Source organism: Capricornis sumatraensis, chromosome 7 (genome assembly GCF_032405125.1).
Source record: "Capricornis sumatraensis isolate serow.1 chromosome 7, serow.2, whole genome shotgun sequence".
Classification (NCBI taxonomy): domain Eukaryota; kingdom Metazoa; phylum Chordata; class Mammalia; order Artiodactyla; family Bovidae; genus Capricornis; species Capricornis sumatraensis.
Genome location: NC_091075.1, coordinates 88,534,672 through 88,549,743, shown reverse-complemented (window position 1 = coordinate 88,549,743; position 15,072 = coordinate 88,534,672). Strand labels below are relative to the sequence as shown.

General features: G+C 38.0%; 1 protein-coding gene and 1 non-coding gene across 3 annotated transcripts in view; one reads left to right on the top strand and one right to left on the bottom strand.

Annotated features, from left to right (window-relative positions):
• JCHAIN (joining chain of multimeric IgA and IgM) overlaps nucleotides 1–6,642 on the top strand; it is a 37,468-nt gene extending 30,826 nt beyond the window's left edge. For both annotated transcript variants that reach the window (XM_068975446.1, XM_068975445.1), the window contains exons 2-4: nucleotides 335–461; nucleotides 4,858–4,938; nucleotides 5,790–6,642. In XM_068975446.1, the coding sequence (XP_068831547.1) occupies nucleotides 335–461; nucleotides 4,858–4,938; nucleotides 5,790–5,994 (413 nt within the window). In that variant the 3' untranslated portion in view covers nucleotides 5,995–6,642. The remainder of the gene's footprint in view (nucleotides 1–334; nucleotides 462–4,857; nucleotides 4,939–5,789) is intronic.
• Nucleotides 945–1,017, bottom strand: TRNAC-GCA (transfer RNA cysteine (anticodon GCA)). Its single transcript has one exon. It is a non-coding gene; the product is annotated as a tRNA-Cys (tRNA).
• Nucleotides 6,643–15,072: the final 8,430 nt, after the last annotated feature.

The following is a 15,072-nucleotide window of genomic DNA, read 5'->3' as shown; positions in this document are numbered from 1 at the left end:
GCAAGAACACTGGAGTGGGTTGCCATTTCCTTCTCCAATGCATGAAAGTGAAAAGTGAAAGTGAAGCCGCTCAGTCGTGTCCGACCCCCAGCGACCCCATGGACTGCAGCCTTCCAGGCTCCTCCGTCCATGGGATTTTCCAGGCAGGAGTACTGGAGTGGGGTGCCATTGCCTTCTCCGACTTTAGGTTAGGAAAGAGAACAAATGGAGAAAGCTGAAACTGATCAGCCAAAACACTTGAGTTTTCTGTTGGGGAGGGTGATAAATTAACTTGATACAAAGTATGAAATTAGACTTTTGGTTACCTTTCTTCTTAAAATATTTATCTTTCAAGCCCAAGATGAAAATGAAAGGATTGTTCTTGTTGACAACAAATGTAAGTGTGCCCGGATTACTTCCAGGATCATCCCTTCTGCTGAAGATCCTAGTCAAGACATTGTGGAGAGAAACATCAGAATTATGTATGTGGTATTTCATGCTTCATATTTTCATTTTGTGAGCAGATACTTTCTGATGTTAGTGGTTGTTTGCATGTGATACCTATATCTTTGCTCCTCTTTCTGGTGGGTAACACCTTGGTGGTAGTTGTTTAGTTGCTAAGTCATTTCTAACTCTTGTGACCCCATGGACTGTAGCCTGTCAGGCTCCTCTGTTCATGGGATTCTCCATGCAAGAATGCTGGAGTGGGTTGCCATTTCCTCTTCCAGGGGATCTTCCCCACCCAGAGATAGAACCCAAGTCTCTTGTGTCTCCTGCATTGACAGGTGGGTTCTTTACCACTAGCACCATCTGGGAAGCCTAAGAGTATAACAGCTTAAGTGAAGTCACTCAGTCGTGTCTGACTCTTTGTGACCCTGTGGACTGTAGGCCACCAGGCTCCTGCGTCCATGGGATTTCCCAGGCAAGAATACTGGAGTGGGTTGCCATTTCCTTCTCCAGGGGATCTTCCTGACCCAGGGATCGAACCTGGGTCTCCTGCATTGCAGGCAGACGCTTTAACCTCTGAGCCACCAGGGAAGCCCGTATAACAGCTTACATGAGATTAAACCTGGGTAATGGACTTAAGCCAATTATGTAGTTGGGAGCAGAGATAGAGGTCTCCAGGCAACCTAAAACCAGTCAGCTACATCAAATAATAACTGAAGGTTCGGATCTAGTCATCAACATGCCCTGTTTATATGGAGTTATTTCAGTTTGAATCAGAACTTATAGTTGCCCTTGATCAGTTCAAAGTGAAACTTGAGGTAATTATAAAAGGTTTGTTTTGCACCATATATGGACCACAAAGTACTTCACCTTGTATTCAACTTCATCTGTCTGCATAAAAGTATGGTAGACTAATTAAATTTACTACATTGATTTCATCTCTACTTGTATGTTGGACTTCAGATACTCATTTCATTTCACACATAGTCTTAAGTTATAAGCTATGAGTCTTATTCAACAGCAAGAACATTAATAATATTTAAGAACTGAGATTTCTATTGGTCCAGTCATTAATGTCTCCCTTGTGAAGTACTTCTACTACTTTAAATAGTTTCCCTCCTGAATCAAATACCTCTTATGGAAACAGAACATAGCATTCAATCCCATGTAATCAATAGGAGAAGTATAATATGCTTATGAATTTGTTTTGAGTTCTGGCTGTCACTAAATATTAGTAGCTATGTGCTATGGTATGCTAGTTACTTAACCCTTCTAAACTTGAACTTTCTCATCTCTAAATATTAATAGGAAAATAATGTGTATCCATCGGGTTATTGTAAAGATAAATTGAGATCTATTCCTTTGAAAGACTATGTAGTTCTTGGCACATTTTCAAAAAATATTTACTGTTATTTATCCATGTAACCTATGTGCCAGTTATCATTATGCCGCTACCCTTCCTAAAATGCTTTTGCTGGTTCCCCCAATGTTGTTACTGGGATAAATTACGAATGTTTCAGCCTAACCTACAGTGCTCAGCATAACTCTTAAGCTCTTCCATGGCCACTTCTTTTTCATCTTCGGTTTAAAAATTCAGTATGTTGCAGTACCTCTTTCTTCCTCTTCTGTTTTTGCACAGTCTAGTTCCTTTCCTTGAAGGACTCTTTCTTGCACCCCTCTCAGCCTGGTTAACTCTTCAGCCTGCATGTCTCAGCTTAGACATCACTCCCTTGAGCAAGTTTTCTTTGACCACTCAAGTCTATACCACTTAGTCCCCTCTTAAGTAAGTAAGTATTAGTCACTCAGTCGTGCTCAACTCTTTGTGACCCCATGGACTGCAGCCCACCAGGCTCCTCTGTCCAGGGGATTTTCCAGGCAAGGATACTGGAGTGGGTTGCCATTTCCTTCTCCAGGGGATCTTCCCAGCCCAGGGATTGAGCCTGGGTCTCCTGCACTGCAGGCAGATTCTTTATTGACTGAGCTACAAGGGAAGCCCCAGTTCCCTGTTAAGGATAGAATAATTGGAGAAGCGTGTATCTTAAGAGAATGGCATCAATGACACTGGCACCTAATGACACTAATGGCATCAAGGACACTGGCAACACTCTTCACAGTGTTGAAGAGGAGTATCTCTCTTAAATTTAAATCTCCAAGGGTAGATTTAAAATGATACTCCAGGATTCTCTGATTTATCTTTTTTTTTAATGACATGATCCTTTTTATGATATTTTATTTACTGAAATCAGGCAGTTCAGTAACTTCATGCCATTTCCCTGATGTATATTGATGCTTCTTTAATCTTCTTTCTAAAAGTTCTATTATCATTGCTGTGTCATTATGGCATTATCCCCAACTCCATCACTTAATGATGTTATGACTTTGGGCAAGTTACTTAACTAATTTGAGCCTGTTCCCTAAACTGAAAAAAAAAGAGATATGTATAGGTATGTATATATGCACGTATACTTCATAGGGTTGTGAGGATTAAATGTGATAATATATAAAAGCACTCAGAACAGTAGTCCCCAGTGAAACTCTCCTATGTGTCTGTTCTCTTACTTTTCTCATTATTTAAAGCATTTTCTGATATTACTAGAGATTTTGTAATATAATAAAGAATAGATATGTTCATTCATTCATTTATTAGTTTGAGAAATATTTATCGAGTGTTTCTGAAAGCCACTGAGGATTGGAGCTGGGGATAGAATAATTTATATAAAACACAGCCTGTGCAATCAAAGAATTTACAGTCTAGTGAGAAACTATAAATAACGGAAAAGGCGATTACAATGCAATATTGTAAATGCAGTGACAGGAATAGGTGTAGGATGTTACAGGAGCCCAAAGCGGGGCACCAAGGCCAGTCCCTGCGGAAAGTGGAGAGAGGCAGGGGGAGGAAGGAGAGGGTATTTGGAGTAAGTGGTAGAAATGTGTGTGGGTGATGACAGGGTTGATAGGGGAAGCAGATTATTCCAAGAAAAGGAATCAGGGTTTCTGTGACAATTGTATGAGATCATGAGGTTAACATGTTCATCATAGTACCAGGCAGACTATAAGTTTTTGGTAAATGGTAGGGCTATTACTGTTTTAGTTATCTTTCACACTTAGAGATGAGAAAATCCTGGTTAGTTTTGTACCATAGCAAACAGTTGTTTCCATCTGGCACATGGTGTAAAGAGGGTGGTGTGGTGAGGTTTCCATCTGGCACATGGTGTAAAGAGGGTGGTGTGGTGAGGTTTCCATCTGGCACATGGTGTAACGAGAGTGGTATGGTGAGAGATGAGGCTGGAGAGTGAGAGGTACGTCATGCAGTGCCTTCTATGCCATCTTGATGATTACCTTGTTTTCTGTGGGGAGACACTGTAGGCTTTAAGCAGAGAAGGAAGTTAGGCTTGTAGTTTAAAAAGACTATTTTGGCAATAATGTGGCCAACGCATGGGAGGGGTCAAGACTGAAGGAAGGTACTGCTACAAATTAGGAGAGAAGGGTGGTGTCCTAAATCAAGTTCAAAGATGCCAAGTATTAGAGCCGGTTGAACTGTGAGATGGATTTAGACCTAGGTGGTGACAGAGAGGGAAGACTGAGGGACAGAATCCAACTTTTTAGCTTGGATACATATGTGGATAATGTTGCTAAATACTGAGTTAGGAAAACCTGAGGTTTGGGGGGATCTTTTGGTAGGGAGGAGTGCATGTGAAGAGGAATGATGACATAGATGAAAAAATGTAAAAGTTAATGAAATCACCTGAACTAGTCGATATGTTATCTAATTTTTCATGGAAAACCTCCAAATCAAAAGGTCTGGATTCCAGTTCCAGCTTTGCTACTTAGTACTTGTATGAATTTGGATAGGTCACCAACCCCTCTGATTTGTAACTACTACATTTCTAAAATGTGATCCTTAGTATCTGTCTGTCCATTCATTCACAAATATTGGACATATTCTGTATGACACACCTATAGCAAGGCACTGGGATGTGTAAGTGTTTTTGGCTCAAGGAATTTATAGAATCTAGAAACAGCTTTTCTGTAGGTAAGCAACTACAATATGGCAGTATAGTAAAGGTATATGAAACATTAATGAGACTACAGATGAGAAGTTTATTGAGGGGTGGAAATGATATCGAGGTAAAAATCACAGAGAAAGTAAAACTTGAGCTTATTTTTAAAGGAAAAGGAGGGATTTACCAAGTAATAAAAGATAATTGACAGAGGAGTTGTTGTGAGGTTTATTTTGAATGCAGTTGTTTAAAATGTAGCAATTACTGTGAAATGTGAGTAATAGTGTTACTAAAGAGTGTTTATAGAGTGCTAAATGTCCTAAATGTCTGAATGAAATAGTAAGTACTGTCCTAGCAATATACCTATTACCAAAAACAGCAGTATCTGCTAATTTCATTATTCTTCGTTTTCTTTTTTTCTTTTTTTTAGTGTGCCTCTGAACAGCAGGGAGAATATCTCTGATCCTACCTCACCAATGAGAACCAAATTTGTGTACCATTTGTCTGACCTGTAAGAGATTTTCCTTCACACTAATAAAGATACCTAAGTCAATAACTTTTCATTAAGCTTGTCAGTAAGAATGTTTTTGAAAACATATTGGGGTATAAACATTTACCAATATCATTTGAACTTTTGAATACATTAATTCATATGTTAATTATTGCTGTGCTGTCCTGTCCTTAGTCACTCAGTTGTGTCCGACTCTTTGCAACCCCATGGACAGTAGCCTGCCAGGGCCCTCTGTCCATGGGGATTCTCCAGGCAAGAATCCTGGAGCGGGTTGCCATGCTATCTTCCAGGGGATCTTCCCAACACCAGAACTGAATCCAGGTCTCCTGCACTGCAGTCGGATTCTTTACTGTCTGAGCCACCAGGGAAGCCCATGTTAATTATTAGGCATCATAAATTCATAAAATTTTATAAATAAAGGTTAGCTCTAAATTTATTCTAAAGACAAAATTATTTTCATTAGTGCAAGAAGGACCAATTTGTCTTTTTAGTTCAATAATTCAGACCCATTAACATGCAGTTGTTTCTTTGGAAACCATAGAATCCAAAATTTAAAAAAACACCTTCCTTCATTACTGTAAATAATTAATTTAACCCTGCAATACAGTTGGGAATAAATTTAACAGAGTGGAAGTTACTGAATAGTGTACACAATCATATATATTAATTCTATTGCTTACTTTCAGTTAAAGGTTGAAAAATTACATAAATGATTCTGTATTATAGAGAAGTTGGTCTGAAAGGAGTCCTCCTTTGTCAGAACTAACTGATTTTGGATAGCAATGTATAGTCACTCAGATTCTGAGACAACACTTGATGGGGAGTGTCTAATGCGTGTATTTGTTTTTCAGGTGCAAAAAATGTGACACTAGAGAAGTGGAGCTGGAAGATCAAGTAGTTACTGCCAGCCAGAGCAATATCTGTGATAGAGACACTGAGACCTGTTACACCTATGACAGAAACAAGTGCTACACAAACAGGGTCAAACTCAATTATCATGGTCTGACCAAAATGGTGGAAACAGCTCTGACCCCGGATTCCTGCTATCCTGACTAATTCAGGTCATGCTCACTGCACAACTGCTTATCTTGAAGGGCTCTCCATTTTGATCCCAGGTAGTTAGTATATTTACTCCTGATGAATTTGAAACCATGATTTTTTGAGGGTGGGGATAATATAAAATTAACTACCGCACCCCTATCACTGGCAAATAATTGAAATAGTAACACTGTTAATGTTTTTAAGGTAAATTTCTAGCATTTAAAAAAATAGACAAGGGGAGAAAATAAAATTCAAAAAGTAAAAAAATCAGGAGGCATAATTAAATTTTGCTCTTTTTTTTTTGGCTTTGCCCTGGAGAGCCTGAGCTTTTGCACTTTCCTTACTATTCTCTTTAAAAAAATATCACTGTGCAGAGAATATTTATATATAAATATAGGTCAATTATTTGTCTTCACTAGAAAAATAATAATTGGAAAACATGTTTTGGAAATATTCATAAAATAATTTAAAATCAGATCTCTAATATTTATGAAATAAATTAGCTGAAAGTGACATAATTAAATGTATAATTCAAAAATACATTTTGACATAACAGATTTGGGAGCAAATGATAAAAGTTTTTTTGATAAGTAGGACAGTATAAGAAATTCCCATTGAAATCACCTCTGTTGTAACTAAATCTAACAAATTATGTACTCCAAAATATGTATTCTCTAGCACAGTTTGAACAATTAAATAGATTCATAAGCATATACCTGCGTGAAATAATTTATTGGTAAAAAGTTTGCTTGTGTTAACTTTGCTGTATGTAAGTTAAAATATCATTTATTACTGAGAAACATGTTATAAGTATGATCTAATTATGCATTAATCACTAAGTTCAAGCATGATATTTGAGATAGCTTTGTCATTTTATACCTAAAATTAAATAAAAAGACAAAGTCCCTTCTGACAAATGTGTTTATCATGGCACATATACTTTATGTCAGAAAGTCAAGACCAGTTGCCATAAATATGTAAGGGTACTGTGGAAAGTAAATGCTGACTCTGAGTTTAAAATAATGAGAGGCTGATTAGTAAAATCAGTTTCTTGAAGAGACATTGTTATGTTTTCTTTTTTTCCCCCAAGGGTAATAGTCATTTTTAATAACTTCCACTGTACTCGTACTGATTAGTGTTTTCTTTTAGGGATAAGGCTCTGACACTGGTGCTTCAGTAGGAATCATAGTTTTGACATGCTAAAGACAAATCATTCTTGTCCAGTCTTCAATTTGGTATGTTGTTTTAGATAAGACCTTGAACTTTATTTAATCAGCACACAATTATTGATTATTTACCACATGCAGGGAACTCTGCTAGATTTTTGGTGATTGAGCTGTGATAGTCACTATCACCACTCACCTTCTAGAACTCTGCTCAGTTGGACCCCAGTTCCTTTTGGTAATGATTTTCTCCATGAAATTCATCCTGACCACCTAAAAAAAATTGTGAGCCCCATTCCCTTATCTTGGTTTATTCTACCCCATGGGCTTATCATCCTCTGGCAGACTACATAATTTACTTATATATTATGTTTATGCTGTCTACCCTAACAACTACATAAGCTCCACAAAGACAGCTATTTTTATTTTGCCCATTGATATGTCCCCAGCACTGGGAAGGGCGGAAGGGTGTCTGGTGTGTAATGGAGCTCAATAAATATTTGTTGAATGAGTGAATGTGAATACAGCTTAGATGAGGAAAAAAGACATGTACATAATTACAGTCACTTGGCAGAATTGCATAAATCAAAGAAATAGGTTTCAAAATGTTCTGAGAATTTATGGGAGACTTCTCCCCCAGTTTTATTGAGATATAAGTTTTAAGGTATACAACAGAAGGACTTCACGTACTTACCTATTGTGAAATGGTTACCATGATAAGTTTAGTCAATATTCAGGAGAAGGCAATGGCACCCCACTCCAGTACTCTTGCCTGGAAAATCCAATGGGCAGAGGAGCCTGGTAGGCTGCAGTCCATGGGGTTATGAAGAGTCAGACACGACTGAGCGACTTCACTTTCATGCATTGGAGAAGGAAATGGCAACCCACTCCAGTGTTCTTGCCTGGAGAATCCCAGGGACAGGGGAGCCTGGTGGGCTGCAGTCTATGGGGTCGCACAGAGTCGGACATGACTGAAGTGACTTAGCAGCAGCATCACCTCATAGAGTTAGAGTTTTTTTCCTTATGATGCAAACTTTTAGAGGAAGACTGTTTCTGAAGAGGCTTCTCTGTTTTATTTCCATCTTGGCCTTAGTTTCTCTGCATACCCAACAGAAAGTTTTTGGTGCCATGTTGAAGATTCTTATAGAAGAGATCTCTGTGCCAGTATAACTGCTTCATTAAATGCCAACTGGAAATCTTCCTTCTTTGTGAAATTTAATTATACTCTAGGATTATCATATTAATAACAATTTCACACTTATGCCAACTGCTAGGTACTAGGCTAAGTGCTTTATTAAGAAATAACTCATTCAGTATAAATCTAGAGTAGTTGGTGACTCTTAAATGAAAGCTACTAAAGAGTGATTAAAGCCTTTTCTGTTTAGTTACTCAGTTGTGTCCAACTCTTTGCGACCCCATGGACTGCGGCACACCAGGCTTCCCTGTCCTTCACTATCTCGGAGTTTGCTCAAACTCATGTCCATTGAATTGTTGATGCCATCTAACCATCTCATCTTCTGTCTACTGCTTCTCCTGCCCTGAATCTTTCCCAGCATCAGGATCTTTTCTAATGAGTCGGCTCTTCACATCAGGTGGCCAAATTATTGGAGTTTCAGCTTCAGCCCAAGTCCTTGTAATGAATATTCAGGATTGATTTCCTTTAGGATTGACTGGTTTGATCTCCTTGCAGTCCAATGGACTCCAAGAGTCTTCTCCAACACCACAGCTCAAAAGCATCCATTCTTTGGCATTCAGCCTTTTTGATGGTTCATGTCTCACGTGACTACAGGAAAAGCCATAGCTTTGACTAGACGGAACTTTGTTGGCAAAGTAATGTCTCTGCTTTTTAATATGCTGTCTAGGTTGGTCATAGTTTTTCTGTCAAGGAGCAAGCATCTTAATTTCATGGCTGCTGTCACCATCTGCAGTAATTTTGGAGCCCAAGAAAATAAAGTCTCTCATTGTTTCCATTGTTTCTCCATCTATTTGCCATGAAGTGATGGGACCAGATGCTATGATCCTTGTTTTTTGAATGTTGAGTTTTAAGCCAACTTTTTCACTCTCCTGTTTCACCTTCATCAAAGCTCTTTAGTTCTTCTTCCCTTTCTGCCACAAGGGTGGTGTCATCTGCATATGTGAGGTTATTGATATTTCTCCTGGCAATCTTGAGTCCAGCTTGTACTTCATCCAGTCCAGCATTTCGCTTGATGTACTCTGCATATGAGTTAAATAAGCAGGGTGATAATATACACCCTTGACACACTCCTTTTGCAGTTTGGAACCAGCCATTGTTCCATGTCTAGTTTTAACTGTTGCTTCTCTTCTGCATATAGGAGGCAGGTAAGGTGGTCTGGTATTCCTATCTCTTTAAGAATTTTCCAAAGTTTGTTGTGATCCACACGGTCAAAGGCTTTAGCCTAGTCAATGAAGCAGAAGTAGATGTTTCTCTGGAATTTTCTTGCTTTTTCTATGATCCACCGGATGTTGGCAATTTGATTTCTGGTTCCTCTGGCTTTTCTAAATCCAGCTTAAACATCTGAAAGTTCTTGGTTTGTGTACTGTTGAAGCCTGATTAAGGGAATTTTGAGCATTACTTTGCTAGCATGTGAAATGAGTGGAATTGTGCAGTAGTTTGAATATTCTTTGGCATTGCCCTTCTTTGAGATTGGAATGAAAACAACCTTTTCACATCCGTACGTGACTATTGGAAAAACCATAGCTTTTACTATATGGACTTTTGTCAGCAAAGTGATGTCTCTGCTTTTAAATATGCTGTCTAGTAGTTTCATTCATACATTTAAGTGAGAAATTTAGCAGGAATTCATAAGGAGTCAATGCAGATGAAACAGCAGTGAAAGGAATCTCTGCTTTGTCTTTGCCTTTGTATGAGGTTCCATGGGCTGCTCCCAGTCATTGATGATTGAGTGTGGCAAGAATACCAGGCTTTGGGGGGTGGCAGTGTGCTATAGTGGATAAATCCATGGCCTAGCGTAGAGTACTCTATGCTTAGAGTACTTAGGGATTAATAATAAGTCACTAACTGTCAAGTTTATTCAATGTAAGGTTGAAAAATGGAAGTAAAAATAGCTCTCTCATAAAATATCTCATAAGATAACTCATAACTGTCTCATAAAAATAAGGATATATGCCATTGTATATGTTTATCATTAAGCACAGCTTTATATACCACTCACTAACCTTCTGTAAATTCTAGTTGGTATTGTGTGTTAATTGTCTTTTGGCTTTTCTCTGCCCAGGCAACAAATGAGAGAAAAATGTGGACATCTATTAATTCAATGATTCTCAAACTTTAGTGTGTGTGAGACTCACCTGGAGAACTCCTTAAGCCAGATCATTTAGCCCCACTCTCAGAGATGCTGATTAAGCAGTTCTCGGATACCACAGGAGAAATTAGAGGGTGCAGAAACTTCCCAAATGCTTCTGCTGCCTGGGAATTGCTTTAGAACCGCTCCTTTAGAATTATTAATATAAACCTTCATCTCCACCTAGTGGTTGATTTATGAAATACAATGTATATGCATTTTATTACATTTCATTTAATCCTTGTAAGTGCCTTGTGAAATAAGTACTCTCTTCATTTACAAATCATGAAACTAAGATGCAAAGAGATAAAGTGATTTTATTAAAAAGTTTGACAAATAGTACATGAAAAACTGATCATTGGATCCAGATTGTGAGGCTCCAAAGCGGAAGCTCTCTTTCAGTTTGTTATGTCTAAAATACATTTTCCAGATCACTTCCTCCAGTAATTCCACTTCTGAGGAAGTAATCAGAAATATGGACAAAGAGGCATAAAGATATTTATCACAACATTATTTATTATACTGAAAATTCGTAAGAAACTTTAAGTCCATCATTGAAGGGAATGATAATATAGTATATACTTCAGAATATTTTACAGACAACAAAAATGAAGCTTTAAATATTTTTAATTGTATGGAAATTTCTTGCATAATGTCAAGAGAGAAATGTTGGCTAATTCATAAAATAATTACTTCAAAATCTTCCCTCCTATATACATATAAAAGAGAAAATAAGCCAAAATATTAACATTGGGATTGAAATTATGTGTTATTTTTATTTGTTTACCTTTTCATTATTTGCCAAGTAGTCTATGATGAGAAAGTATCTTGGTAGTTAGAAAAATTGTTATTTTAAATCAATAACATTAAAATTTGGGAAATTCTAAATTTCTATCCATTTACGTGTAAAGGAAAAGTGACATTTATTTAGCATCTGCTCTGTGCTCAGCAAAATGCCAGTTATTGTGAGGGATAGTTACATGAGATGAATAAGAATTGAGTCTCACTTTCTCTCTTCTATAGGTAGAACTAACAGGGAAAAACCAGCACATGATATAAATTAAATATAAAAAACTATGTGCTGTGAGCCTTAAGGGAAGCTGGGGAGTTTAGGGCTGGTTAATCTTGGAGGAGATATAGTATTAACGGAGTAGGGCCTTCATGGATAAAAGTAGAACTTTTTAGAGTAGAACTACATGAGCCAAGCAAAGAGACAGGAAGAAGCATAACATACTTGTAAGAATAGAGACAGGATTGGCCTGCCCCTCTTTCTTGGTGTTCTCTTTTTGAGCCTGTCACTTGCATGCTTCATTTATACAAACCCCCTCAAATTGGTAATATTCTGTTTTTTCGGTGATCAACACCTTTCTGTTTCTTTTCTGGTGAGTGTTCAGTTATCCCTTAATTATAGGAAATAGCCTAGGATGTTGCCACTCCAACTTTGATCTATTGATACCAACTGGCTGATTTATTATCACCTAGGAGTATTTTCATAATATAGAATTGCAGGCCCCTCCCCAGATCACAGAATCAAAGCCTGCATTTTAAAAAGATCCATGTGCACATCAATGCCTAAGAAACTCTGGGGTAGCATGTAACACTGTCAAAAGCAGCTTGAATCCTAGGTAAAGGAGGCAGTTGCCAACATGGTTTAATAGCTGAGGGACTGACAAGGTCCTGACCAAACAAAGGTTTCTACTGATATCCTTCTCTAAATATGTCGTGATTTGACTCACTCTTTAAGGGCATGACTACATGTTAACCAACACTGGACAAGGAATGTTTTTGCCAGGTTAACCACAGCAAATACCTGCTTTATACAGTGCAGAAAGGAATGAGGCACAGTTATTTGATTAAGTGCAGAGGAAATTACTGTCCCATTTTGATGCAGCACAGACATGGAGGATGTGTGTCCTAAGGGAGATGACATGGAACGCTATGATGGCAGAGGATCTTTGGGGAGGTGATGGGGCACTGAGGGCAGCTTCATCTGTTTCACAGTTATGTCTGTGTTGACCAACAGTTTAGTTTCCTCCTTGCTCCTTTATTTGAAGAGTTCTGCTCCATCAGCATGGTATTCTGTTTGTTACCTGTTTATTCGTGGTGAATGCAGAGAGAAGATCCAGTGATTGATGTTTTTGGGCTAGGGATTAGGTGCAGAGGCATGGAAGAACAGGTGGACAAACCAAGAACTATAACTCATTGTGAAATGATGATTACCTGTTTTCTACCAAGTACAGTTCTTCTGAGTTTTAGCTGGATACTTGGCCTGAGTCACAGTGAAACCTTTGAGGTTTTGTGAAGGAGAGACAGCTGTTGATTTCAAGTCCTTTATTTCTAGTTCCCTTTTGGGTTTTTAGAAATAAAGTTTGGTTTCCTGAGGGCAAGATGAGTCTTCTTTACGGTCCTCAGAGTCACGACTGAGGGAGACCAGTTAAGTGAGGCCAGAGACGTGTCAAAACAAATGATAAAAGTAACTCACATGTCATGTCTTGTGAATTTCTTTTAAGATGTATAAAGTTAAGACTGATGTTAGTTCAGGGAATCCAAAAAGCCAAGGAATAATCTCTATGATAATGGCTACTAGGCTGAGGTTTAAGAGGTGGTTCGGCCCTATATTTCATCATCCTGTTTTGCTTTTTGCTCAAAGTAAAAAAAAATATATGTCTTTCTCTAGCCAACTGGCTCAGTGCCCAGGTACCCCTAGAGAAATCTATTATAGGCTATGAGACAGAAAAGCTTATAAGGCAAGTGTTTGTTAGCCTTGCTGAATTATTTCCTAAGTTTGTTATCCTCAGATATTATTTTCTTCTTCTTTAATTTATCATTGAGTCATCACCAGGATATATCTAGTTATTTTAGAATCAGTAGGTAACGACCACTAGACATAGGAACTCAACACAGAAATTGGGCCATGGTGGTGGGATGGAGGCACTCAAGACAAGAGGGTGTCAATTTTAAGGCCTGCCATCCCCACTGTGTGAACCTTCATCTTAGAGCTGGTATTTTGCTTAGCAAGGGCACACAAAATAATTTCTTTACTGTAAGAAACTCAGCCCTGGTGTCCGGGTTTATGGAAGAATACCTGTGGTAGTAGAGATGATGGTGGTGAGATGAAGAGTCGTCTTCTACAGAGATGTTCCCTCCCCGCTTTTCTCACTCTGCATTCTCAAATTCAGTAGATGTTTTTGTTCCACTGTGCTTTTACATTTTATATTACAGAGGTCTCAGATGATAAATTAAAGCTGTGGTGCCTCATAGATAAAGATCAGGCAACATATCTGCCAAAAAATATATGATCTATGCATTTTGAGGAAATACTGAAGTGAATGAATGTTTTACCGTGAAGGTATTTGTGTCTAGATTAAAGAAGTCATTTGGAAAGAAGTAGTGAAACATAACAATGTAGTTTTATTTTGATGAGGATAATTCTTGGGAGACAGTTTTATATAGAATAAGTTAATAATTTTTCAACATGTGATTAAAATCTGGTGGTGGTGCTGGTGGATTTAAGCAACTAGTGGATTGACCTAGATAATCTACCTCTAAACCCTGAGATTCTACAATGCAAATGTTGCTGAGTATATAGAACTATGGAGTATGGCGGCTCATTTAGCATCCCAGATGGTATACCCACAGGACAAGCTTACTGTGGTATTTTCATGGGAGCTTTCAAAGCTGTTTAAAAACCAATCAATCAATATTTATTGGCTATCTACTATGTGAAAGACACTGTGCCAGGGACTCGAGAAGACTCAAAGGGAAAGATTCCTTTCTCAGGAAGTTTTCAGTGTATTTTCCCAAGTGTCTGAGATCTTATGAAATCTGTCCCAGGAAACTTTCTCCTAATAAACTCCTAAGAGCCAACAGGTAACTTTCTGGATAATTTGGATAATTCTTCCTCTCTGGGAAGGAATATACAGAGAGTAGGCCAAAGTGCCCTTAATAAAAACAAAGCAAAACACCTAGATGTATTCTAAGCAAGGAAGTATAGAAATATCTACTTCACAAAATAATTTACACTATTTAATCAAGATACAAAGAGAATGTGTCTGTGAATAATTCTACCAGGGCATGAAGAATAAGTCTATGTTAGTAGTAGAATGCACTGGTAGGACCACTTATACGGTACTACTAAAGAAATTAACCTTTGAGTGTTTCTCTTGTTAGGATAGTGTTACCCTAAAGATATTCTCTAGATCCTACAGATTATGAGTTGATGATGGGGTATGGCAAGTCCTACTTTTTTTATCTGGATGCTCAGTTGAAGAGAGGGAGTCCTTCCCTCTTTACCTTCTTAAGTCTTGTCCCCAGGCTACTAGGTCTGGGTAAATATCCTCTTTTCCCTTATTTTTCTTTTTGAATGTGTTCCTCTCACTGAGCTGTGTCTACTTGGTAAAGACCATACGAAAATTAAAAATAAAAATAGGTATCAGTGTCTACTATTTCCAAAATATGTTCTGCAATGATGGTTAGGCTGGGCCAAGAAAAAAATCAGTATGGAATTTAGAGTAAAGATAAGGAGGGAGTGAGATGTGCATGCAGTCTTAAGTTATGCAAATGATATAGCAGAGAAAAAGATGAAAGGAAGAAAGGAGTCAGAGAAG